At 39.3% G+C, this 25,757-nt stretch overlaps 2 protein-coding genes and 1 long non-coding RNA gene across 3 annotated transcripts in view; all 3 read left to right on the forward strand.

Moving 5' to 3' along the window:
* LOC146463903 (uncharacterized) overlaps positions 1-24,915 on the forward strand; it is a 60,375-nt gene extending 35,460 nt beyond the window's left edge. Inside the window, exons 3-4 of the mRNA XM_085083889.1 lie at positions 16,864-20,566; positions 24,529-24,915. Of these exons, the coding sequence (XP_084940015.1) occupies positions 16,864-20,564 (3,701 nt within the window). The 3' untranslated portion in view covers positions 20,565-20,566; positions 24,529-24,915. The remainder of the gene's footprint in view (positions 1-16,863; positions 20,567-24,528) is intronic.
* LOC146463906 (uncharacterized) lies at positions 20-7,418 on the forward strand. Its single transcript, XR_014856795.1, has 2 exons — positions 20-220; positions 7,275-7,418. It is a non-coding gene; the product is annotated as an uncharacterized LOC146463906 (long non-coding RNA).
* LOC146463907 (uncharacterized) lies at positions 616-2,215 on the forward strand. The gene is made up of 2 exons (XM_085084013.1): positions 616-785; positions 898-2,215. The coding sequence occupies exons 1-2, from the start codon at positions 616-618 to the stop codon at positions 2,213-2,215; spliced, it is 1,488 nt and encodes a 495-aa protein (XP_084940139.1).
* Positions 24,916-25,757: the final 842 nt, after the last annotated feature.

Below are 25,757 nucleotides of genomic sequence, written 5' to 3' on the forward strand. Positions count from 1 at the left end.
GGATTCTGAAACGAGCCAAATGGCTTATAGGTCCTGTTCTTGTAGCATGAAGCAACGAGGAGTTTTACTATTCCCCCCGGAATTGGCTAATAGCGGAAATTTATTTCAGTCAAACGTCTGTAGTTTATTTTGTGATGGCTGGGCTGGCTCTGGAGTCTGGGCTCCAAACAGTGCCAGTAGTAGTGGAGGAACCAGTCCTGCTGGAACGCATGGTTTGCAGGTAAGGTTGTAGTATTTTCTTTGTGGAATGCTGTACTGCCATCTTGGATTATGACGACAAGAAGACTGGCGTGAGTCTACGTTTGGAAATCCAAGATGACGGCACAATTAACGAAGGACTGTTACTGGGGCACTAGCCCATAAAAGAAATAATATTAAAAATAATAATAACAGTAATAATTAAAATAAAAACGCCTGCACTTCAGGCTAGGTAAGGTACGGTTGCTTCGTTTATTCGTTGTTTAGTGGTAAACCTGACAGGACAGAAAGCAAGTCAAGAAGTGCCATCTATTATCTTGCGTTACAACCTCCCCAATCCGCCGTACGGAAAAAGATGGCGCCGCGCGCAGAATTCTGGGTAGATCGACCAAACACGTCAAAGTCATGTCAACAAACATGGCCGCGGGTCACGAAAGTTCGTGCGTTGACCTGGACGAAAATGAAATTTACGGTGCGAAATTAACGAAAGACGTCGATTTTTTAAGTAAAGCAGAAGCGATAAGATGGTTAAAGTGCAGGGGATCCAGAAACTTGAGCGACCTCACTTTGAAAGAGTTAAAAGCCAAGTAAGTCTTTAAAGGGCTTCGCAACTTTGTTTCATTGTTTATACATCGACGATTATGCACGCAATGTTTACATTTCAATTTGACAAGGTTTTTTCGTATTTATCATCAAAAGAATTCAGATATACATCAAATATGGTTGGGATAAGAGGCTGTTGGTGGACCCAGAGGGTAAAGTGTCTGAACAAAAAAGAAAACAAAGTCAAAGCGACGCTGAAATTCTGACGCAAACATTGCTCGATGGCGAGGGAATCCCCGCGGACAAGTGGACGACCTCGTTGAAAGGCATCCCTAGCCTAACTCATGCAGCTGTTGAAGATTTTTTCAAACAAACAAACGACAAAAGGCATGTAACGGAGGGCTATGCGTTTTCAAAGACTAAAAAATTCGAGACTTCTGGAAAACAAATGAGAATTAATTTGCTGCCAGGACATGACATGTTTTTGCTGGAGGGACACACCAGGCCGGCCATGAAGCAAGCGAAGGGGATTTCAAAGGGAAAAGGGATTTATTCTTGTTCGATTCTATTCAACAAGGAGACAGGCAGAATTGTCGCAGCTAAGGACAAGTCATGTGCTGCTGGCAAGCGCGGCTTCTGTAAACACATAGCGGCTCTGGCGTATAAGCTGGTAGAAGCAAAAATGTCTGGAGCGAAAGACCTACCGAAGCCTGTTAGCTGCACCGATGTACGCCAGCAGTGGGGAGTACCGTCGATGAAAGCTCATCAAGACCCGGAAAAAGAAGTGATGAAGCGAAAGCCACCACAAGAGATTGTATTTGAGAAGCATGTCCTCAGTCGAGATAATGCAGGAGGCAGAAAACGCAAATTACCTGCCGAAGTAAATATCCTTTACAGCTCACGGCCCAGAGGCGAACCGGAAGTAGACCAACAATGTGTTGACATGCTGCGCGAGGAACTAACCAGATCAAAATATCAGCGCTTTGTTTCCAAATCCCTCTTCCTCCGTTCTGAAGAGAAGTCCAGTCCTGGCCCATCATCTGATCCATCATCTGACATTCACAAAGAAAACAGCACATTCGAGCCGAGAATACAAGCGTTTCCACAGCAGCGATCAGAGAGCTGGTTCCGTGATCGAATCGGGAAAGTGACATCTTCAAAAGCACCGGCATTGATTGGACTGTATGGGAAAAAAGAATTTGTGGAAACTTGGAGCTGTGTTATCAACAAAAAACAAGAGCCACCCAAAAACTTCCAAAATTTCCAAAGAGGAATTAAATTTGAATCCTCGGCTGTTAATTGTTTCAAGACCGATAGTGGTGCAAATGTGATGGAATGTGAGATGTTCCCACTTGAATCGGACAGCCGGTTTGGTGCATCACCAGCTGGGACATTTCAGGGGGGAGTCGTGCAAGAGATTGATCAATGTGAAGAATGGGAACAACATCAAACTATCTGGACTGTGTTTACTTGAAGTAAAGACCTGTGCTGAAGGATGTGAAGAGCCACTGGAGTCGATCAGCGGCACCCACGTGTGTCAAGTTCATCTGCAGCAAGTGTGTGCCAAAGGAAATCATGGAATCCTTCAGTCATTTGTTCCCGAATTAAACAAATCTAGGTATTTCTTAATTAAAAATAATACCAGTTTTGTTAATGTTTTTATCCGAGTTTGCTGTGCAATTCTGGACAACAAGCCCTTATCGAGATCTGATGTTAAATGTGATGGCAATCAGTATGCAAAAATTGAAGAGCTGGCCGGACAAGTCCCAGACTTTGAAAACTTGTTAGTCCTCCGGCAATGGGCAAATGCTTTGGCCAAAGGCTGCCGTGAAGTCAAGTTTGTGTGAGAGTACATTAATATTCATAATATTAGTAAAAATAGAGCTCTAACCAAGATAAAACATATTGGATTAAAGAGCGCTCTCTGGTTAAAAAGATTAAAAACATGAGTTTTTGGCTATCAGTCTAAAGGCTATAGACTGATAGCCGAAAGCTCATGTTTTTTAATCTTTTTAACCACAGAACGCTTGTAAATCCAATATTCATAATATTAAAATAAAAGGCTGAAGGGGCAGATCCATGAATTATGTGAATTTTGGGAGGTGCATGATGCTGACAAATCTTGACAACATGGCAATATTAGGAAACAGTTGCTGATTTTTATTTCTTTCTTATGTCATGTTATGGTTCAGCTAACCAAATCAATGTTTCTATATTGTTATACACATAAATTTATAAATATATATCTTGATTAATGATTCAATTTAAGATATATCATTATAAATTTAAAAAGAAATTATTATTGGTCATGAAATACTTATAAATAAATTTAATTAAAATAAATAATTACATAATTTATCATTACCATTACAACCAGTACTTGCTTATATATTTATATGAAAAGTATTAAGAAAATGCCCATATCAAGGGCTGTAAGCTTTACATTTAGTGTGAGTGGGACAGGAAAAAGCTGTAAAATGGCTGGCCCTGTAAGCTAGAGATTCATGTGGTTATGCGACGCTACAGATTCATGACTGTATGCGATGTTAGAGATTCATGTGACTGTATACGATGCTCTGAGAGATTCGTATAACTGTATGTGATGCTAGAGATTCAAATGACAATGCGCAATGTTAGAGATTCATTTTTTCACATGATTGTATGCAATGCTAGAGATTCTTGCAGCTGCAGGTGATGCTAGAGATTCATACATGTATGACCGACTGTGTGTGAATTACTAGGGATTCTTACAGTTGCATGCAATGAGATTGAAAGTTAACTCAGGTCAGGCCATGCAGACAGGAAAATATCTGGTTCTCAGTCACGGTCCACAGACCTTGCTGCACTTGATCCGTACATACGCCATGACCATTATTAGCCAAATATTTTCTCAACCAGCCCAAATCCACTCAATCAAAAAGTACATATATTATCTTACAAAGAAAAAAATATTGGTCTTATATAATATTTACAAATAATTTAATAAATTTGATTATGAAAATTATGGGTAGAATCATAGAGAGTCCTAAAGTGTGACGTCACAAATACTAGAATTTTTGAAATTATGGGATTTTTTCATATGATTGGAAAGAGCATGATGAAAAATGCCTACTTGCCAAAAATCAGCATCTTATTGCGATTTGGGGTCGAGATATTTAGCTCTGTTATGCCGCGATGACTCCATACAAATCCTTCTAATTTTGCCTCAGATCCAAACGTTTGGAACTGAGGCAAAATTAGAAGGATTTGTATGGAGTCATCAGGGCATAACAGAGCTAATATCTCGACCCCAAATCGCAACAAGACGCTGATTTTTGGCAAGTAGGCATTTTTCATCACGCTCTTTCCAACCATATGAAAAAAATCCCATAATTTCATAAATTTAGTTTTTATGACGTCATCACTTTAGGACTCCATTTACAATGTTTCGATGTCCTCATGACACCATCATCAGATCAAAATATAATGTTCAACAGATAACAAGAACATTAATGTTCAAGTTCAAGTTCAAGTCCCTTGGGGCTAGGTGAAGAGTTTTGCTTTTATGCTAATATTCAAAGTGACTCAATAAAAGCAAAACTCTTCACCCAGCCTCAAGGGACTTGAACTTGAACTTGAACATTAATATTTTTGTTATCTGTTGAACATTATATTTTGACCTGATGATGGTGTCATGAGGACACCGAAACATTGTAAATATGATTCTACGTGTAATTTTCATAATCAAATCGATCACTTTATCATGCTTGATAATTTAATAAATAATGCAGATAATTATTATCTTGAAAATAAATATTTATTGCTCTTATATGCATATTTAAATATTTATAAATAATTTAATAAAATAATTATGGAGAATGCTCAATTTTAACATCAGTATTTTGGCTAATATCCTTCTCCCATTAAAACCTTTTTATAACAATCTCAAATTGAGAAAATAATGTAGGGAGCAAACCTTTGGTACAAGATTGTGTGCAAATATGGGATTGGCACAGCATTAAGTACAATGTTTGAATTTGAGAATTTTGTTATAGTTTTGATGAAATTAAAAATACTTAAAAGAGACCCTGCCAGGGTAAAATATTCCAACAAGCAACATGGTCCAAATTAAGCGACAGCAAAGCCGGAAACGAAATTGTGACAATGAACAATTACTGTCTTCCAATTTCCATCAGCGACACAATGCATTGATAAAAGACCATGACAGGGACACAAGACATATTTTTAAATTTCAAACAAGTGACACATGACCCCCCTCCCCACCCCCCTATAGGGTCTCCTTAAAACTAATTTGAAAATAATTCTTAATTACTCTTCTTTTGAATCAACATCAACTAACTCCCCATCATCCCTAATAAGAGGTGGCAAGAACGCAGTCAGCCAGCAGCAGACCTTCCACAATTTGGATATCAGGTGGAGATCTCGAAGTGGGATGTTCCCTTGCAAGATTTTGAAAACTTTGACCCTCCTAATCCCTCTCTCCACATGGACCCTTACTTGAGAGTTCTTCCTGTTGTGCACATCCTCGTCAATGGAAAATTGCTGTTTTCCCTCCAACTTAACCGGAGTTTCCACTCTGACACCAAAGTTGTCCAGAATATGCTGAACAAGAAACCCCTTGTCAGCAAGCCACCTATCTCCCTGGTGTGCATGGGACAAAATACCGCTATCAGACAGGATTTCTTCGTCAGATTTGCTCGCAGGATATATGTCTGAAACGAAGACTGGCAGCATTAGCGGTGAAATTGCAATCAGACCTTTTCCGGTGTTATGGCCTTTGTACTCCGACCAGGTAGCACTTTGCTGGATTACTTGCGATGGTTTCTCAATGAAAAGTTCCGTACAGTCGATAATCAAATATACGTCCTCGTAATCAGGTTTAAAACACCTTGGTAGATTCTTTCTCATTGTTTCCCGATCCGTTGCGAAGCAAAGTTTCCCTAGAAAGTCAGACATTCGATCAATCCAGGTTGAGAAAATTTCGGAGACTTCCTGCTGTGAGATAAAGAAGCGATCAGCCAGGTCTTTCTCCAGCAATCCCAAGCGCAATCTTGTCATGGTCAAAAACAACTCGTCTATGGTACACAGCTGTCGAGGTCTTCCTCTCGAGACAACATAAGAAGGATCTTTTGAAACATTTGAATAGCCATTGTAGTAATTGAGGGAGAAGCCAGGTCTTGGTTTAAGGAAATTATACAAAGCAAGAAATGTCTGGTAATCAGGTAGTCCCGTATAGAATCGCATGTCCGAGTCGGAAGCCATAAACCGACGAACTCCGAACCTCTCCATTTCTCTTCGCTCTTCCAGCTGTCTTATTCGCTCCAACAAACCATCAATTTTTTTCTGACATCCACATTTCCTTTCTTCAGCTTCCATTACAGGCATTTGCACTTGAAGAGACTCGGATGCTTGCGTCTTGTCACTCTTTGCTTCGATCAGAGACTTCTGCGTAAGATTTTCGCTGGACTGGACTACCGGAATGTTGCCATTGCTCTGCCCAAGTTCCTTTTGCGCTGGCGCTTTCTTCAACAGAAGACACGATATATCTACTGGCCAGACTATCTGGTCTGTTTTTAAGTCACGTCTTGGAAATATGGAAGGGATATTATTACAACCATACTTGTGACCGTCACGAAAGTGTGCGCTGCAAACACGATCACTCGCCCTCCACTTGTAGCATTTCGTTCTCAAATTTATAGCAGAAACCCATTTTTGCTTAAGTTTCCGGTCAGTTGGGAAACTATAAAAAGTAAGTGTCTTGTGAATCCAACTTTTGTGGGGGCAACCCCCAACAGCGCACTTGTAAGGCATTCAGTTTCGTGATAATACACCTTACATTTTGTCACAAATTTGAACGATCACGAAATCTTTGTTTTTATCGATTTGGTCGATCTACCCAGAATTCTGCGCGAGGCGCCATCTTTTTCCGTACGGCGGATTAGACTCGTAATAAGGCACACTGAACGCGTAATTGGTATAACAACAAAGCTGTTTCAATGCAATCTCGAAATGGAGACCAAACCAAAAGATGGACCATTCTCGCTTTTATATCTAGGGCTCTTGGCGAAATGTTAGCTTGGTGACTCAGCAAAAGACGCCCTTCTAATTCCCGGCATCATTCTGTATGAAGTGGATCAAAGTTGTTTTTGCTTTAATCCGTTAGGAGCAGAGCTCAAGGTCAATTGTCATATACGTTTTGCAGCGCGAATGAACGGCGTGGTAACTCCAGGGACAGGATGACCCCTCTAACCCTTTTTCCCATCCCTCCCCCTGCAAAAAAATAATGTTGGCCTTATGCTTCCTTTTCCGGCGTTGTAGCTAAAGAACTTGCATCGACTCCTCTTGGATGACTAAACGGTCTTGAAACTTGTTACGAATTGCCTTGATTTACGTGAAAATTTGACTGTGATCGCAGTTGGCACAAGTCATTGTAAGTCAGTACAGTAACTGCACTCAAGTGTTTGCCAAATGAATTCCCAAATTAACTTAGTTTCTGGCTTGTAATGATTTGTATCGTTCCATTTTACTTGCAGTCTATATGGGGGTCTGACTTTAATTCTACGCCAGAAGGCATGTCGCCTCTACAGCAGTTATTACAGGAGCAGAAGAAACACCAGCAGAAGGACACGTGACTTTTAAGTTGGCACAGCTCCACAACGACAAGTTCAACACCGTATTTTAGCGGGCTTGCATCAATCATCCGGCTCAATTAGAAGAATTGCACCTCATACAGTGGTTTTGCTAGTTCAAGTCCATTAGCTGTCAAGCAAGTGCTTGAATAAACATGATAATTCATTTCCTTTGTTTGTGTCCTCTCAGCCTCGCTGTCTGGCTAAATTTCGATATATCGAAAGGAGCCTATTTCTCACTCCAGAATCTTTGGGGGACTGGTGCGAGCGAGGGATTATGGGATCGTTTGGGTAGGCGGATGGAAATTGCACCAATGAATACAAGCGCATTTCTCGGCGGTCAGTTGTATAGGAAATACTCTTTTAGGTGAAACTATTTAAAAAGAACCATGCCTCTCCGAGAAAACGCTATTTCTATTCATCTACCCAAACGATCCCATAATCCCTTACTAACAGTGTTCTGACGGTTTCTGGAATGGAAAATTAAACTTCTTTTTTTTCACTTTTCAGGAACAGTGTCGCTAAGCCACTTCATGTATCCCGGGCTTCCTTCACCAAGCTGAAACGAAATAAAGCAAAAACGACAACCCATGATGAGCGCACAGGGGAAGGGGAGAGGAGATGACCATGGTACACTGAGGGGGGAGGCATAAGTGGGAAATTGAGATCGCCTTATTTAAAATAATTTTCTTTGGAAATAAAATTCCCCCCTGGTCACAGAAATGATATCAAAATGTTCTTGTACATGATCATTCAAATGTGTCAAATACCCTTATTTTGTTTCACTTTTACAGTACACTGGTCATAAATTCAATTCTCAAATGGCCTTGGATATTGAAGAAAAGGTACATTGGAAGCGTCCTATCTGCCCACTTCCCCACCCCCTGGACATAACCAGTGGACACAATATCACACTTTCAATTTTAGAATCCAGGGCTTGAACAAAGGTCTTAGTTGGTAATATCACATATCAAGGTTTACTGAACGAACAATGAATAATTGAGTGATTAATTTATTTTTAGCAGTTAAACAGTAAAAAAGTAATAAAATACAGTAAATAAATAAAATGAAAAGCAGTAAATAAAAGTAGGTTACAACTTGGTGTTACGGAGCACGAATATATGCTAATCCACAAACCCTATCAACCCTACCCATGAACCAAAGAACCTTACTTCCTTAGTAAGCATACTATAAATTAGCATATCCTAATTAGCATATATTCGTGCTCCGTAACTCCAAGTTGTAACCTAAAAGTAAAAGTTATATCACTACCTTTAATACTCTATTAAGTCTCCCTTCCATCTCTATAACTCCTTCTCCCAATTAACGCCATCTTTGGATGTCAGAATTGAAATCTTCCCCCATCCACCCCCCCCCCCCCCCCCTTACCTCCGAAAAAAAAGGCTAACCAAGTTAAGGTTACCGTATACCTTTAAAGGTGTCTCGCGTCCATGCGATGTAGCGCGTCCGGTTTAAACTAAAGATATAAAGATCGCTATATCAAATTAAAGCTTATAGAGCTGGCTATCGAACTATACCAAGAATTTTGTAATAAAATGAGTTGCCGAATTTTTCACGACCTCTAAGTGCGAGCGTCCGAATCACCTTTTGAAAGCTACAAGTCAAAGCAAATTTTGTTTTTCGCTTATTTAATTTGCTACTCCGTTTCCGGAACGAAAGCGCTAAAAAAATATGTTTGCTTTTTGCCAAATTCAATTGCAGTGAAAAGTTACAAAACATTTTTGAAATAGGATTTTAAAAATGTGGAGTGATCGTACAAAAATCGCTCTCTGACAAAAAATATTTGGAAAGAAAACATTCGCAGACACGATTTGTTGTTTATATTTTAAACTAGCTATACTGTCCAAATTTATGGGCAAACGAACAAATTCCCTTTGAGTTTTAGCTCTTTATAAAGTTTCCCCTTCAAGTGAAAAATTGATTCGAGAAAATAGCGCTAAAACTTTGACAACTTATTTTATGTAGGCATTGTTTGAAAACAGTAGCTCAATTTTTGGACATTTGATCTGATTTAATTTGTCCTTACAATATCACTACAAGATCAAACGTGCAGGTCATGAGAAGACACGAACTGATCACCAAAGATAACATGTGTTGGCATCGAAATAAAGTCTCCTAAATAGCAACATAGAAAAAATACGCACAGCAGTGAGAATATATACGCAGATAGTGAGGCCGTAAAGAGTTAGTGTGAAATTATACAATGATCGAAACCAGCAAGGTAGGCCTGGGGGGGGGGGGGGGGGGGAAGACCAACAAAAAAGAAGAAAGCAATATTGTTGTAAAATTGTTTAATTTGTATTACTAAAGACATCAGTCGCAGCGACACGCGGGTAGTTAGATTTTTAGTTTAGATATATCGTTCAACGTTGGCTTTTTTGTTTTCGAGTTTTCAGATGTTTTGTTTTCGAGCCTTGAGTGTTTCGTTTTCGAATTTTGCGTGCATCATTTCCGAACATTGCGTATTTTATTTTCGAGTTCTCAGTGCTATTAATAAAGGACCTTTTTCTCGCCACGACGTATCATGTGTATTACGATTATTGCGCATTGAGATAATTTGTGACTGAAAGAGGCATCGTGGTAAGTTTTGGATGTTTTGAAAATTTGTTGTATTTCTGCTAGTCAAGTATAGCACAGGGAAACCCAATCAGAAAATTTAAGCAAAATACTTCAACTGTTATCTCATGTGTTCCCCTGAAATCAATTTGTCTCCTTTGAAATGCATATTCATGTAAACTATTAGAAATACAGATTGATCTTTTCGGGTTCTTTAGTTGAAAATTTAAGGCGCAGAAAGTTTTAAGGAAGGAAGTTTTAAAAACCATTACCCGCTGATAATTTTAAGAGACAAGGAATAAATGTAATTCCGAGTAAATGCATTGTGTCAATGATGTGGACAACAAATGCAAGGAAACGTTAATGTACTTAATTGATATATTTCGATATGATACTATATCATCTTCAGACTAAAGTGACAACAAGTAGCTATGATTTAAATACTGAAAGATGGTAAATTAGCAATTCAAAACATGCACATGAAAATACAAAACAAGACGTAAAGGGCAGGAGAATCGGAGAAGGAAATGGAAGTTTTATTGTCAGTATTTACAAGCTACGAGAATGTCAGCTGACCTTTTTTCGCCTTTTTAATGATCGACATATCTGCTACCCACAGAATACGACTAAATCCGAATTTCTGAGGCGATCAACTCCTTCCGAACAGATATCAACCGAACTGTGAACCGTTGGGTGCCGCCCCTGATGGAATTATAAAAGTCATTCTACTGACAACAAATAGCAACACAGTCGTGTCATAATCTTTGATTTATTTTCACTGTAAAAAGCTGTTTGGAAATGTGATCCCAAAATGTCCAGTGACCCCTTGTTACGTAATATAAGAAATCCTTTAAGAGCTAGAGGGTTAGGGGCCGACCCAACGATATATTTCAGTGAAAATCTGTTTGGAAGCTGTAAATCACCTCAGAAATTCGGATTTAGTTTAAAACAACAACAAAATATTCAAGTTTTTTTCGGTAAAATAGTAAGTCAAAATTTTGTTATACTGTAAAACTAACCTCTTTCGTTTCCGAAGAAGGAAAAATTCTAAAACGAAAAAAAGATAAGATCGGCTAGCATTTTCGTAAAGCAAACGACAGCTAGTAAATCCGGGCCGGGAAATAAGATTTTGCTACATCCTCTCGTTGGGTTCTCTGAGAGGGAATTTGTGGGTTTCATTAAAAAACTATTTATTTTTGTTACAGAACGATGAAATACGAAGAAATAGTACGGACCTTCACTTTGTTTGATAAGAAAATTTTGAAATGTAAAGGAGAGGAAAGCAGCAGAATTATCAATCTGAAAAGGGGCGAAACTCATGGTGATAGAATTCAACAGATTATTAGCAAAAGGGTTACAAAGGATATATAATTTCTTATTTATTTATTTTGTTTATTTAAAGTTGATTTTTGTTACGCCCCGCATGAGTGAATGCTAACTTTAAATATATGTGCGTTTTCAGTAGCGAAAGTTAATTTTCCGCTCAACCGGCTTATTCTACAGTTTCGACCTTTCTTTCACTTCGATAATCAGTCGCATTGCTGGCTAATTTTTTTATCCCGAGCAGAGCTCAGAAGAAAATCTTAACGTTAAAAATTCTGTTGAAGATTTGAGACATGAAAATGTAGTCTAAGTGGTATTTCTCCTTACAATATCACTTCAAGTTCAAACATACAGGTAATAAGAAGACACCAATTGATCACCAAAGACAAAAAGTTTTGACATCAATATGCTAATTCTCCCAAAATACAAGAACAGAAAACATACGTAAGGTAGTGAGGGGAATATACACTTTGATAATGAAGATTGAAAGTTATTCAGCTGTTTGCTTGTGTTGTCCTAAAATGTTAGCGCTTCTTACGAAGGAAAGTTGTAAAGAAGGTATTTGTGGGACCGATCAAACCACCGCATGTTTTCGTTATAGGATGATGAAATACGTAAAAGTTAGCACGGAACCTAATGGTTTTTGCTCCGTTTAACAAGAAATTTTGAAATCAGAAGGAGAGAAAGCAATAGAATTATGGACCTTTGTTTGGCCGAGCGGAAAAAGCAGTGAAATCAGCAAGGTAAGCCTGGAGTGGATGACCTACAAAATCGTAGTATTACTGGAGCCGCCGATCGCAGCGACCCGCGCCGGCTAATAACATTGACAGCTATCTGGGGCAAAAATATACCGCAGGGATTATTTGTTCGTGGCGATTATCTGTTCCGTGAAGCGAACAGTTTTTGTACAGCAAAGCTCTGTAAGATTAAAACTGTGAGTTAGAAGAAACAGATAATAAATTTCCGAGGAAAAATATCTGAAGCCTTCAAACCAAACAAAGGGAAAGCCCCGTATGTAGTGTGTTGAAATTTAAGTGTTTCTGGCCTAGTCTTTACGTCCAGTATATTGTTGTGCTAATTTCATTCAACAACAAAGCACTCTTCCAATTTTTCTTGAAGTTTTCAAACAACTTTTTTCTATTTTCACCTGCCAAATTTATTGCACTGCAGCGACGGACCCGGGATTCTTTTATTTTAATAGAACGGGTAATCAGTCGGCGTGCATTTTATGGGGAATCAGGCCGGGGGATTATTAAACAAGAGACGTTTGTAAAAGAAATGTTACAATAAGGGAAGTTTAGTAATTTTTATAACGTACGACTCGAGCTTTAAATTCTGAGTAATATCATTTGATGACATCATCCGCTTTTATTTGGAGTATGCTAGTCACGTGACACTTTTCATCCAATTGTAGGCAAGTGGAAATAATTGATGGGTCATAAGTCATTTGATTCAGAAAGCAGAGGGTAAATACCACTGAAAAACGTGTAGACTTAAAAGAGAACTTACAAATTACAGAGGCGATAGCAAACACAATGCACCAACTGAAAAACGCGTGCGGGACTACATCAGACATCAGCATGGATTAGCTGAACGTTTTCCCTGTCTTTGGGAGCATGGCGAGATTGCAATAATCAATACAGTGTAACATCAATGTGTGTATATGTAATCTCTACTTTCGCTCCTTTAACAGTTACGGTAAAACTGAAATAATGCGAAACACTATTTGCACTGCACAAAAGATGCTGCGAACTCAAAAAGAGGCGGAACTTTAATACAGGCTTTACAGTGCGACGCGCCTTACCGTGGCCACCCAACAAACTTTTTTTAAAAGTTAGCCATAAAATACAAAACATGTTTTCAATAATTGGTTTTTGCGTCACTTGCCTGTTGGGCGTTGCAAGGAGGCGTGGCCGTTAATGAACTTCGCGTATCCTGATTGGCTAACTTCTAAAAAAAGGTCGTTTGCCCTAAGAAGCAAAGAGGAGCTTCTAAAGATGCAGAAGGCCGTCCTCTCAAGAAGTCTGAGCATAGCACGACATTTCAAAGTGATGACCTGAGAACTTTTACGCCATAAACAGCGGATCCGCTAGTTAGAAACGATGAAACGACTATTTTAATTAGAGATTGGATTATCATTATTTTAGCATTTTATCATTTTCACGTGCTACAAGGACTTCTCTTTTTTGTTTTTTTTTTAGCAATTATTAGGTTTCGATTGATTTTATCTATGAAGTAATTTTAAATTTTTCACTGGAGAAATTTTTCAACGGCCTTTAGGTTACGCTATAGCGCCCTGTAGTGCCTTCATCAACATATAGACATTTTCACTGCTGCATAATAGTGATAATGATGATGATGATAATAATGATGATAATGATAATGATAATGATAATAGGGAAACCTAACTTTCTTAAAGTGTATATGACACACAAGAAAAATTTCTCTCTTTTTAGGAGTTTAATGCGTGTACAAAAAGATTTTGAGAATAAAACTTGTCTAAATTTTTTGAAAACTAGTTTTATCTGGGAAAAACACCCGCTTTTTCCTTTTAAAAAATGTCGCTGGACTGGGACCTAATTTACCACATAATGACGTCACTCTACTTGTCATTGTTCCCGGAAGTGTTGTGTTTTGGTTACAAAACGCTTCAAAATATTCGCATTCAGCAGCATTATTCGCTTATATCTGAGATGTTTTCTAATCTTTCGATAGCTCAAGCGAACAAGGACAAGGAGAGGAGAAAAGTAAAGCGTCGTGGGTCGTATCGAACCATTAATGACTAGACATGCCGTTGCGAGCCATGTTGATTTTCGACGATCGTTAGCTGTGCACAGTTGGAGCGACTGTTAGTCGAATTCTGTTAGCGTTTAAGCAAAAGCCTCCTTTTCAATTGTTGTTGTTATATTCGAATACCAATTCCGCACTGGTGTTGAGATAAAGGACGAGCAGAGACATAACTCGGGGTAAACAAAGAGGGACGGCGTCTCATTATTTGTGAACTTGCGAGAAGAGCTATTAAATGTTAATTTTGTAAATACATGTTCTCAGAGATCTTTGGTTATTGTCATTTGTTGGTAATAACGGGAATAATTTCCATCCAAGAATCAACATTGATTTGAAGTTGATTTATTGTCTCTTCTCGGCAACTGATCAGCATCTTTAATTTTCTAAACTTCAACTCCTAAATTAATTTCGGGAATTTACTAACCAGTAATGAATCTTAAAAGCTGCGTCAGAATTTTAAACAGATCGCAACAGACGAAAAAGCAGTCAGATGTGGAAAGCAAGCATCGAAATAATTAATCAACTAGTCGAGTTTAGAAATGTCCGACGAAATTTATAATATCGTGTCTTATTTACACTGAAGACCACGCGCTTGTCGCGCGTTGCAGCGTTACGCCGAATTTAACCTGAAAGACCACGGAATTACCTGTCCTGTTTTTCAAATGATATAATCAGTTGGCCTTCCTCCTAAGTTATATCTCACACTGAGACGGATCCCTAAACACCACGAGTGCCGTTTAAAGCTACAGCAAAAGCTTCAAGTAAAAAAACACCTAAACTTCAAGTAGCAGACTAGCAGACCTTGAATCGTTTTAACTACAATTACTTTGACGCTTTTGTCCAAAACTGCTGGTTCATAAGAAGTTTGGGCATTTTTCCCCAGCGTTATTGTAAGAAATCAGTACATATTAGGCGCTCCACCTCCAAAAGAACGACTGCATGCTCTGCGAAGTGGCTTTACGCCGCCACCATTTTTGTTTTGTTATCAAGTAAAGTGACGTCACATACCCTTATCACATGATGTTTTGGCCGCGCGCGGCAGCGACACTTTTGGAATCAAAATGGCACTGTTTTGAACGGGAAATGACGGCTTTTGGAAAAGTTCATGTAAGTTTTAAGTTTGAAATCGGTTTTTATATATAAAAAACTGCAAAATAGAGAAGAAATTTTTTTGTGTCATATACACTTTAAGGAGGCTCGCGGCTGTTTTTTTGGACTTAGGGTGGAAGTTTTGAAATTACAATCTCGCATACAAGATAAACTTCGATCTCCTTCATACTACATCATCACTTCAACATATGATCAAAGTTAATTTTCTCATCGGTTTCCAAACAACAGCTATTACCATAGCAACGAAAGCGCATTGCCTTTCATTTTAGACATTGTCGATTATCTCGAAATCTAGTCAGACACTTTATGACGAAACTTTAGGGATTTAAACTACTCAATCTAGACAACTTGAAGGCAAAATTAGAAAAAAATCTGTAAGAGCGTTTTCAAGTAAATAATAAATCAATTTTTATGGGGTGATTTTGTTTATTCCCGCATTTTTCACCAATATCCGCTCTGGCAAAATAAAACTTGACACTTTGTCTTTTCTGTTAAAGGCTCATTCCTCATAGCAAAACATTCTAAAGTATATTGAGCTTCATGGGTGTCTCCGATTTTAAGATATTTATGTTTGAAAACAGTTAAAATAAAGCGCAGATGAATGAAAAAGTTCCTACTTTGCATAAATCGAGATATCTTTAAAATGCCCCCAGCGATTTTTCTGTTAAATTACAAGCGGTTAGAGTAAGAATTCTTTTCGATATTCACGCAAGTTTTAGGCTCAGGAATCGAAACCGTTGTTAGATAAGAAGGCTGAATCTTGGTCAAGTTTCAGTTATTATTCGCTTTCTCCGAACGAGAGTTTTATTTTGTTTGTTCCAGTCTCTTCCACTGCTATTCACGTGCTGTGAATATTTATGATTACGCGAAGTCGTGCAAAAGGTAAAATTTACATAAATATATGCTCCTGCTTCTCAAGTCTTTATTTATTTATTTATTTATTTAATTATTTATTTATTTATTTATTTATTTATACAGGAAGTCTGGTTTAGCATAGTAAATTTTACCTTTTGCACGACTTCACGTTATGATAAATATTCAAAGAACGTGAATAGCAGTGAAATAGACCGGGACAAACAAAATAAAATTCTTGTTCGGAGAAGGCGAATAACAACTGAAACTTACTCAAATGTTCTGTTATAAAATAAATGCATTTTATAGCCTCTAAAACTGACGTCCTTACCAGTTACTGACCGCTTTTTGAAAACACGGTGTCCGCTCAACACTGGTTTGCCAGTATCACAAACAACTCATGACTACTGTGCTTTTGTTTTCTTTCTCTAGTTTCTAGTTTAGACCATTATGGACAACACAGAGGAAGTTATAACGACCATCTTTATTGGTACATTCGTTGCCACATTTCTTCGCAACACAAGTCGAGTTCTACAAGCTCTTGAGTTGTGCAAGGAATGTTTAATTCTGCTTAACAAAAAAGCCCTTGCTAAAGAAAAGAAAATTGTTGAATTAGCATACACATGGATATACTTATCATTGTTTCAGACGTACTGCCTTCTTAACGATCACACAAGTGGGATAGAATGTGGTAGGAAACTTTTAAACTTTCTACGCGTACATGGGAAAAAATACCAAGAAGGCCAGATAACCTACAGAATAGCAAAATTATACCACCTTCAAAGTCAATGCAACGAGGCTAAAAGGCTTTATAAGGAAGCACTCAGCATCATGGTAGAAATAGGCGACAAGCAAGGGCAATCCACGTGTTATGGGAACCTGGGAACAGTGTGTAAATCTCTCGGTGAATATGGAAAGGCCGAAACATACTACAAGAACGCACTTGTGATCACAAAAGATATTGGTGACAAACAAGGAGAAGCGGCGTGTTATAGGAAGCTGGGAACTGTGTATCAATCTCTCAGTGAATATGGAAAGGCCGAAACATACCAGAAAAAGGAACTTGTGATCAGAAAAGAAATTGGTGACAAACGAGGAGAAGCGGCGTGTTATGGGAAGCTAGGAACTGTGTATCAATCTCTCGGTGAATATGGAAAGGCCGAAACATACCACAAAAACGCACTTGTGATCACAAAAGAAATTGGTGACAAACAAGGAGAAGCGGCGTGTTATGGGAACCTGGGAACTGTGTATGAATCTCTCGGTGAATATGGAAAGGCCGAAACATACCACAAAAACGCACATGTTATCACAAAAGAAATTGGTGACAAACAAGGAGAAGCGGCGTGTTATGGGAACCTTGGAACTGTGTATAAATCTCTCGGTGAATATGGAAAGGCCGAAACATACCACAAAAACGCTCTTGTGATCAGAAAAGAAATTGGTGACAAACAAGGAGAAGCGGCGTGTTATGGGAACCTGGGAACTGTGTATCGATCTCTCGGTGAATATAAAAAAGCCGAAACATACCACAAAAACGCTCTTGTGATCACAAAAGAAATTGGTGACAAACAAGGAGAAGCGGCGTGTTATGGGAACCTGGGAACTGTGTATCAATCTCTCGGTGAATATGGAAAGGCCAAAAGATACCAGAAAAACGCACTTGTGATAAGAAAAGAAATTGGTGACAAACAAGGAGAAGCGGCGTGTTATGGGAACCTGGGAACTGTGTATAAATCTCTCGGTGAATATGGAAAGGCCGAAACATACCACAAAAACGCACTTGTAATCAGAAAAGAAATTGGTGACAAACAAGGAGAAGCGGTGTGTTATGGGAACCTGGGAACTGTGTATGAATCTCTTGGTGAATATGGAAAGGCCGAAAGATACCAGAAAAACGCACTTGTGATCAGAAAAGAAATTGGTGACAAACAAGGAGAAGCGGCGTGTTATGGGAACCTGGGAACTGTGTATCAATCCCTCGGTGAATATGGAAAGGCCGAAATGTACCAGAAAAACGCACTTGTGATCAGAAAAGAAATTGGTGACAAACAAGGAGAAGCGGTGTGTTATGGGAACCTGGGAACTGTGTATAAATCTCTTGGTGAATATGGAAAGGCCGAAACGTACCAGAAAAACGCACTTGTGATCAGAAAAGAAATTGGTGACAAACAAGGAGAAGCGGCGTGTTATGGGAACCTGGGAACTGTGTATAAATCTCTCGGTGAATATGGAAAGGCCGAAACGTACCAGAAAAACGCACTTGTGATCAGAAAAGAAATTGGTGACAAACAAGGAGAAGCGGTGTGTTATGGGAACCTGGGAACTGTGTATGAATCCCTCGGTGAATATGGAAAGGCCGAAACATACCACAAAAAAGCACTCTTGATCAGAAAAGAAATTGGTGACAAACAAGGAGAAGCGGCGTGTTATGGGAACCTGGGAACTGTGTATCAATCTCTCGGTGAATATGGAAAGGCCGAAACATACCACAAAAAAGCACTCTTGATCAGAAAAGAAATTGGTGACAAACAAGGAGAAGCGGCGTGTTATGGGAACCTGGGAACTGTGTATCAATCTCTCGGTGAATATGGAAAGGCCGAAACATACCAGAAAAACGCACTTGTGATCAGAAAAGAAATTGGTGACAAACAAGGAGAAGCGGCGTGTTATGGGAACCTGGGAACTGTGTGTCAATCTCTCGGTGAATATGGAAAGGCCGAAACATACCACAAAAACGCACTTGTGATCAGAAAAGAAATTGGTGACAAACAAGGAGAAGCGGCGTGTTATGGGAACCTTGGAACTGTGCATCAATCTCTCGGTGAATATGGAAAGGCCGAAACATACCTGAAAAACGCACTTGTGATCAGAAAAGAAATTGGTCACAGACATGGAGAAGCGGTGTGTTATGGGAACCTGGGAACTGTGTGTCAATCTCTCGGTGAATATGCTGAGGCTAAAGAGTATCACGAGAAAGCACTTGACATTAGCAGAGAGATAAGTTACTTAGCTGGAGAGGCAGTATGGCACCTCCTCCTTGCACACGATGCCATATTAGAAAATAATAATGATGATGCTTTGTCGAATCTCCAGGCAAGCGTTAACAAGTACGAGAAAATGCGAGGTTTTCTTGGACACAATGACCAATTTAAGATATCCCTGTTAGACCAACACAGTGATTCTTATCAATTACTAAGCGCATTGTATTGTCTTGTGGGAAATCCGAAAGAAGCTCTTTGTGTTCTAGAGCTTGAACGAGGCAGAGCTCTGGCAGACTTAATCTCAGAGCAGTATTCTCCCCAACAACAAATTTCAGTCATTCCGCTGTCATGGCCTGATATTGAAAGAATCGTGAAAAACGAAATTGACTGTAACTGTCTTTACGTTTCATATTTCTGCCAAGATATGTTTTTGTGGGTCCTTAAAGGGAACAGGCCAACACTTTTCCGTAAAGTAGACGTCAACGAATGTTTTGTTAAAAAGGGATTGGGAAGACAAGTTCACGAAGTTTTCAGTGAGAAAACCTTCAGAAGGTTTAATGTCCTCCGTCAAGAGCAATGCGAAGATCGATCACTGTTTTTTCTAAAAGCCGACGACTCAACACATAAAGCATTAGAGGAAGTGAGCTCGGCAGGTTTTCGCCTATTGGAGACCGAGGAAGAAGAAGACCTACAACCCGTCCCCACCCTAGCCGAGTGTTACCAAATGATCATCGCCCCCGTGGCTAACTTTCTTGACGAACCTGAACTGGTGATTGTTCCTCATCGCTCCTTGTACAAAGTTCCATATGCAGCATTAAAGAGTGAAAGTGAGGCATACCTGTCACAGACTTACAGGATCCGCATTGTTCCTTCTTTGTCGACTCTTGGACTCATCCGGGACAGTCCAGCAGATTATCACAGTCAGACCGGGGCACTTATCGTGGGCGATCCGGACGTTGGTGACGTGCTTTACAAGGGACGCAACGTGAACCCTTGTCGCTTGCCCTCTGCAAGAAAGGAAGCGGAGATGATAGCAGAACTACTCGGAGCTGAGTCTTTGTTAGAGGGGCAAGCAACTAAGCAGGCGGTTCTTGAGAGGATACCTTCTGTAAGTCTGATTCATTTGGCTGCTCATGGTCATGCCGAAAGAGGAGAAATTGCCCTCGCCCCTGAACGCCCCACTAACGCGACTCCATGCGAGAAAGACTACCTATTGACGATGGATGACATTTCACAAGTTCAACTGCGTGCCAAACTTGTAGTACTCAGCTGTTGTCACAGCGCCCAAGGACAGGTTAGAGCTGAGGGAGTTGTTGGAATCGCTCGGGCTTTCCTAGGATCCGGTGCACGCTCAGTATTGGTCGCCCTGTGGGCCATACCAGACGAAGCAACAGAACAGTTAATGAGTCGTTTCTACAAACACCTTGTTCGTGGGGAAAGTGCCAGTGAGTCTCTTCACCAGGCCATGAAGTGGATGAGAAGTAACGGCTATCATGACTTGGGGAACTGGGCGCCTTTCATGCTGATTGGAGATAACGTCAAGTTTGATTTCGGAAAGTAAAGGTTAGTTTGATCAATGATGTTTTCCTTATGTGTGTTGAGTGAATTACTCAGGAAACTCTCTCTCATTCCGCTGGAAATAAATAAATGGTTCGGTGACAGGAGAGCAAAAGGTGTATTTTTATTGGACTTTTCTTATTCCTTGATTTATGAACATCATAAGAGGATAAGGATAAGATTCTACCTTTTCTGTGTAAATCAAAACTTTTTTGAAGAATACAATACCCCTCATACCGTTTAATATATGGTGTTCCGTTCATTATGCTTTTGAGAGAAAGATAATCAAAGGCTCCTGTGAGTCAACTCGTGAATGCAGAAGTGAATAGTGGTAACCGTATTAAAAGCGGTTCTCGCATCAAACTACGCTACAAGGATTCAAGGACGGCATCGGTGGCTTCGCAGCAGACCATTTCAGGCTGCGTACGTGAATAGCCTGCGTTTCCTGTGCCAGAAGCTTTTGAGATTTCTCGGATATAAATATGTGTATGTTATCACCGAATTTGCCTCGATTTGGCGGCCCTCGAATTGAGGCCTTAAAATACACCAAAGAACACTTATAATATACAGCGGAGAAATCCTGTTTCATATAGAAAGCCAGGTTTTTGAGATGGCAAAGAGTTTGATATCAAGTGAAGATAAATTCACATGAATTGCGGCGATACGTTTCTCAGGATATTTGAAGCAATTCCTGGAAGTCTACAGAAAATATATTCGATGTTTTATGTAATGTTTAAAACACGAGCAGCAGTGCTTTATCGGGATAAAACACGTGCTGCGAGTTTTTTGAAAGGCTTTAAAAACATTCCTGGAAAAGCGTGTGTCAAGAGAGTTCATAGCAACGATGCTTTTGTGAACGTTGGAAATTAGCATACGAGAAAAACATTAAACACCGCATAGGAGGAGGTTAGTATCGGATATAAAACCACTGCACGTGATGTTTTATCAACCATGATAGATCGATGGGATGATGAATTATCAATGAGTTTTTTGAAGGAGATTTACTTTGTTGTGTTTATTGAAATCATACAATGCTGCAGAGTGGAAAATGTTGAAAACACGTCGCGTTGTCTGCTTGCGACTTTTTATTCGGGAATGGCTTTGTATAGCAATGCTTAAAGAACTTCAAAGTAAATTACCAGTTTCCAGTACAAATCCAGCGCAGCCAGATCACTACCTACATCCTTTCAAATTCTTTCACACGGTAACCATAAAAATCAGTATTTCCCGCTAATTTAGTCGCAATAAACACAGAATTTACAAGCTACGCAGTTAGGCCAGCCTATGTACATGTGTATGTGACCCTTCTCGCCAATTTCACGCCTTGAAAAAGTCATGGTTGATTTCACGCCGTGAAATAGGCTCCCGTCGTGAAATATCAGTCAAAGCTCACAAAAGCCCTGGTTGTAAAACTTAATATCTTCGTCGTTAGCAAGAATATTAATATAAAACTTGTGTGCCAAACTTATCAGGTAAACCATCTATCGAACGTGACACTTCGACCGTGAGAGATCGACACTTCGAGAGGATTGTACAAACAGCCCTGCGGTCGCAAGCAAATTACAACTTGCATACAGTTTGCAATGTTTGTATCATTTCTAATGGCGTCTTCGAAAATAGAAAGCAGTCACCCGACTACTAGCCTCCTTTGCAGACGTTGTTTGTGTCGGTCCGACACAAACAACGTCTGCAAAGGAGGCTACCCGACTCCTGGAAAATAAATCTACTAACCAGAAGTGTTAAACATTTGGATTTACTTTTGTGCGCGGTCAAAAACAAACAAAAGGGTTTCATTAATGTTTGGTCACGAAATTTCGCTCCTTGAACATCACTATTTTTGTACTCAAAATGAATATTACTGTGTTTGGGAGAAGTAATTAATGAAAATTTACAAGTGCTTGCGGGATTTATATTTTATAAACATTTCACGCGAGGTAAAGGCGATTTGAAAATGGTAAATTTTGTTCCACTCCTAGCAGTTTTACAGGGAAATTTAACTTATAATCCCGCTGTTCTCCAAAAACTGACTAATCTTCACATTTTGTTTGGTTTATAATTGATTATATATTCCTATCAATTGGCATGGCGGGAGAAATATTCATCCTGCCAATTTCCCAGCGTGAAAATGTTTACCATTAGCCAAGTTTATAAGCAAACTTCATCAAGCCGCTCAACTGTTCACCATCTCAAGTACATGCAATCAACGAGATAGCACTAACCACTCTTCTTCTACATGCACTTTACCCGCAGCACTTCACTTTCCAATGGAAACTACTAGTGTACATAATGTTTTTTGCTTACCTCCCAAACCAATTAACACACATGTACACGTGCAGTCTACATGTGTACACTGTACATACGTGTACAACACATGTACACGCACGTACTATACTCTGATTTCTTTCGATACGCAAAACAACGTAAAGGTGGACGTGTACGTTCTTTTGGTGGTTTTACGTGGTTTCCAATCGACAAAAAAAGCGTCCAGTTTATCTTCCAAGAACATCCGTAATTTTTTTCCTCGCGTCTTGTTCTTGACAAATGAAACATGATACATGTAAACAATTTTGGTTGCCTAGCACGTGACCTAAATGTTACTGTTTGCAGTATTGTAATTTTCCTTTCTACGTTCAAACGACGGTTTCCGTCAGCGTTTTATAACATCGGAAGAAGCTTTCAATCTTGTTGAAGTTGCTATTTTGGCTTTATCCAAGTGAACGTAAATATAGAAATACATCAAGCGTTGATTGTTGCTGTGCATTAGCAAACTCTCAGTGTTTACATTTGTTCTGGTGAGTAGATCTTATCGCTCACGCTGAACCCCGAATTAAATTTATTTCGAGGCTTAAGTTTTAGTTTCCTACTTTACTCTTAGCCTTTCACCAGCGGAATGGTCTCGAATCTTTAAAGTTAATTGAACGTTTTCTTTTTTATATCGCGGCCAGAGAAATGAAATGTTTTGTTCGGCTGTATGTCAATTCAGTGTTTACGGCCTTCTCTTATCGATTACGTTTGACTCCGAAGGGGGATTTATCGCACTGTGGAATATCGTATTCTTTTAGTCACGTCGTTTCCTCGGAATTGTAAGGTAAGCTCCTCTAAAGGTTTTCATGTTTGCGTTTGATGTATGCTGAAACGAGCAGCCCCGCCTATCGAAGTGTAGCCTTTCTCGTAAATGCTCTTTTGGCTCGTCACGCAATCTTTCCTCCCCAACGAGAAGAACCAAAAGAGCGTCTGCGAGCGAGGTTAATCGAAGTCGAACTTTTGGAAAATATCCGTCCTGAAAGGAAAGTTGCTCCTTAGTTCGGTCAATGGAAGGAGTTAGCAGACAACACACATACTAGCTGTTTTTTTTTTAAGAATACATTATTCGTTGAGTTGATTTTACGTCCTTGATTTTTGGCCCGTAATGGCGGCTTACAGTGAACACATGCACAATACGCAGACGTATGAATAATTTATGATTTTGATTAAATTCCGATTAAATTGATATAAACTTTACATCTGATCAGGAGCGGATGAAATTTCAGCCGACATCACGATAACTCATGCGCGCATAGACAAGTTTAAAACTACTGATTCAGTGTAATTGCCGAGGTCTAAGAGGTCGCGCTTACTAAAAAGTCTTCAACAAATACGGGGGTAGCGCGGTGCGAGGCAATAGACAATTGGAACTCCATTTGATAGAATGACTGAAACAATTATAATCACAGTGCAAATGTTCCAGAAGAGGCGGAGGAAACGAAGTAGTATTGTAGCTAGTATGTTGCGATCAAAGTAACTGAAGTAGTGGTAGATAAGTTGATTATGTACAAATTCAACAAGTTCATTAAGAACACAACCTGACATGGCGACTTTAATTTCCAAGCCCTCCAGTTTGTTAGTTATTCGCCCGGCCGGAGTGGGTAATTATTTTGCCATATCAGATTTCAACACTAACGCTACATAATCCGGTATTTGTTTATCAGTTGCAGCTGTCTTGCCGTCCGCGCACCGCCGAGGAGTGCCCGACAAATGGCAAGTTTCTTTTGAAAAAGGACGTCAGTAACGTGGACAGTGGAATCACTTGGAATGAGAACATTGGCTTACCACAGTTGTATAACATAGCGATTTGTGTTTTCGCAGTTTTCGTTGCAGTTTTCGTTGTCAGCAATGTGATTTTTTGATTCAAATGAAGAGCAGAGGCAATCCTCACATATTTTTGGAGTTTAAGTATTAAGTTTTAATTTGGTAGCATTTAGAGTTCTCGAAATACACACATTTGAATTTCAGTATGGTTATATCTTGTAAGTTATAAATAAGGTAGACAGTTTTTTTTACAAATCTAACACAAGTGAATGTGTTTGATAAAACTTACTTAAAGGGGAAGTATCACGGGGTTTTTGACCTCTTGTTAAAAATGGTGAAACAAGACCCTCACTTTACTACAAAATAATTCTAGAACAACGAGAGGAGAGAAATCAACTCAATTCTTGAAAGGAACAACTCGTACTCTGTTCTAGCGCATTCTAAAAACAAAAATGCGAGTACTTGAAAAACATTAGCCTAACATTTTTCAAGTTTCAATCTATACCGACCTACTCTGTCTCTGGCCAGAGGCACTAATCGACAGTTTTATTGCACTGGGGTGATAATTTATAACAAAACTAGACAATTATTTTTTGTATCTGTTGTCAGACAAACATTCTTGGGTTTTGAAATGACATCAAATTATCGTGATACTTCCCCTTTAATCGTCAATCAACATATATGATCAAAAGGATGAGGAGATAGTAGTTCCCTCAGGCTAAGAGCAGTTTTCAATTAAGTGTCGAAAGTTGATTTGTTTGCTTCACTACGTTATGTTATATTGGAAATAATGTGATGGAATATGTTAAGCCTGGTGCATAAATGAGAATGATGTATTAATCAATAAATGACACAGGCATACTCGGAAAAAAATCCGAGTGCTCCTAGTGGAGTCGAACCTAAGACCTTCCGATTACTAGTTCGGATGCTCTACCACTGAGCTACAGGAGACTCGTGGAGCTAAGGCCATTAAACTAGGTTCATGGAACAAACATCCTGCATACTGCTAGGATTTGAATGTCAATGAGTGGCGCCATGGAAATAATGTAATGTCTCATGAAATGTTGAAACTTTTAGCTGAAACTTGTGTGCAACGGCGTTGCGAAACAAGTTTCAGCAGGCGTTGTAC

This window comes from Pavona decussata, unplaced genomic scaffold (genome assembly GCF_977016875.1).
Source record: "Pavona decussata unplaced genomic scaffold, jaPavDecu1.1 SCAFFOLD_174, whole genome shotgun sequence".
Classification (NCBI taxonomy): domain Eukaryota; kingdom Metazoa; phylum Cnidaria; class Anthozoa; order Scleractinia; family Agariciidae; genus Pavona; species Pavona decussata.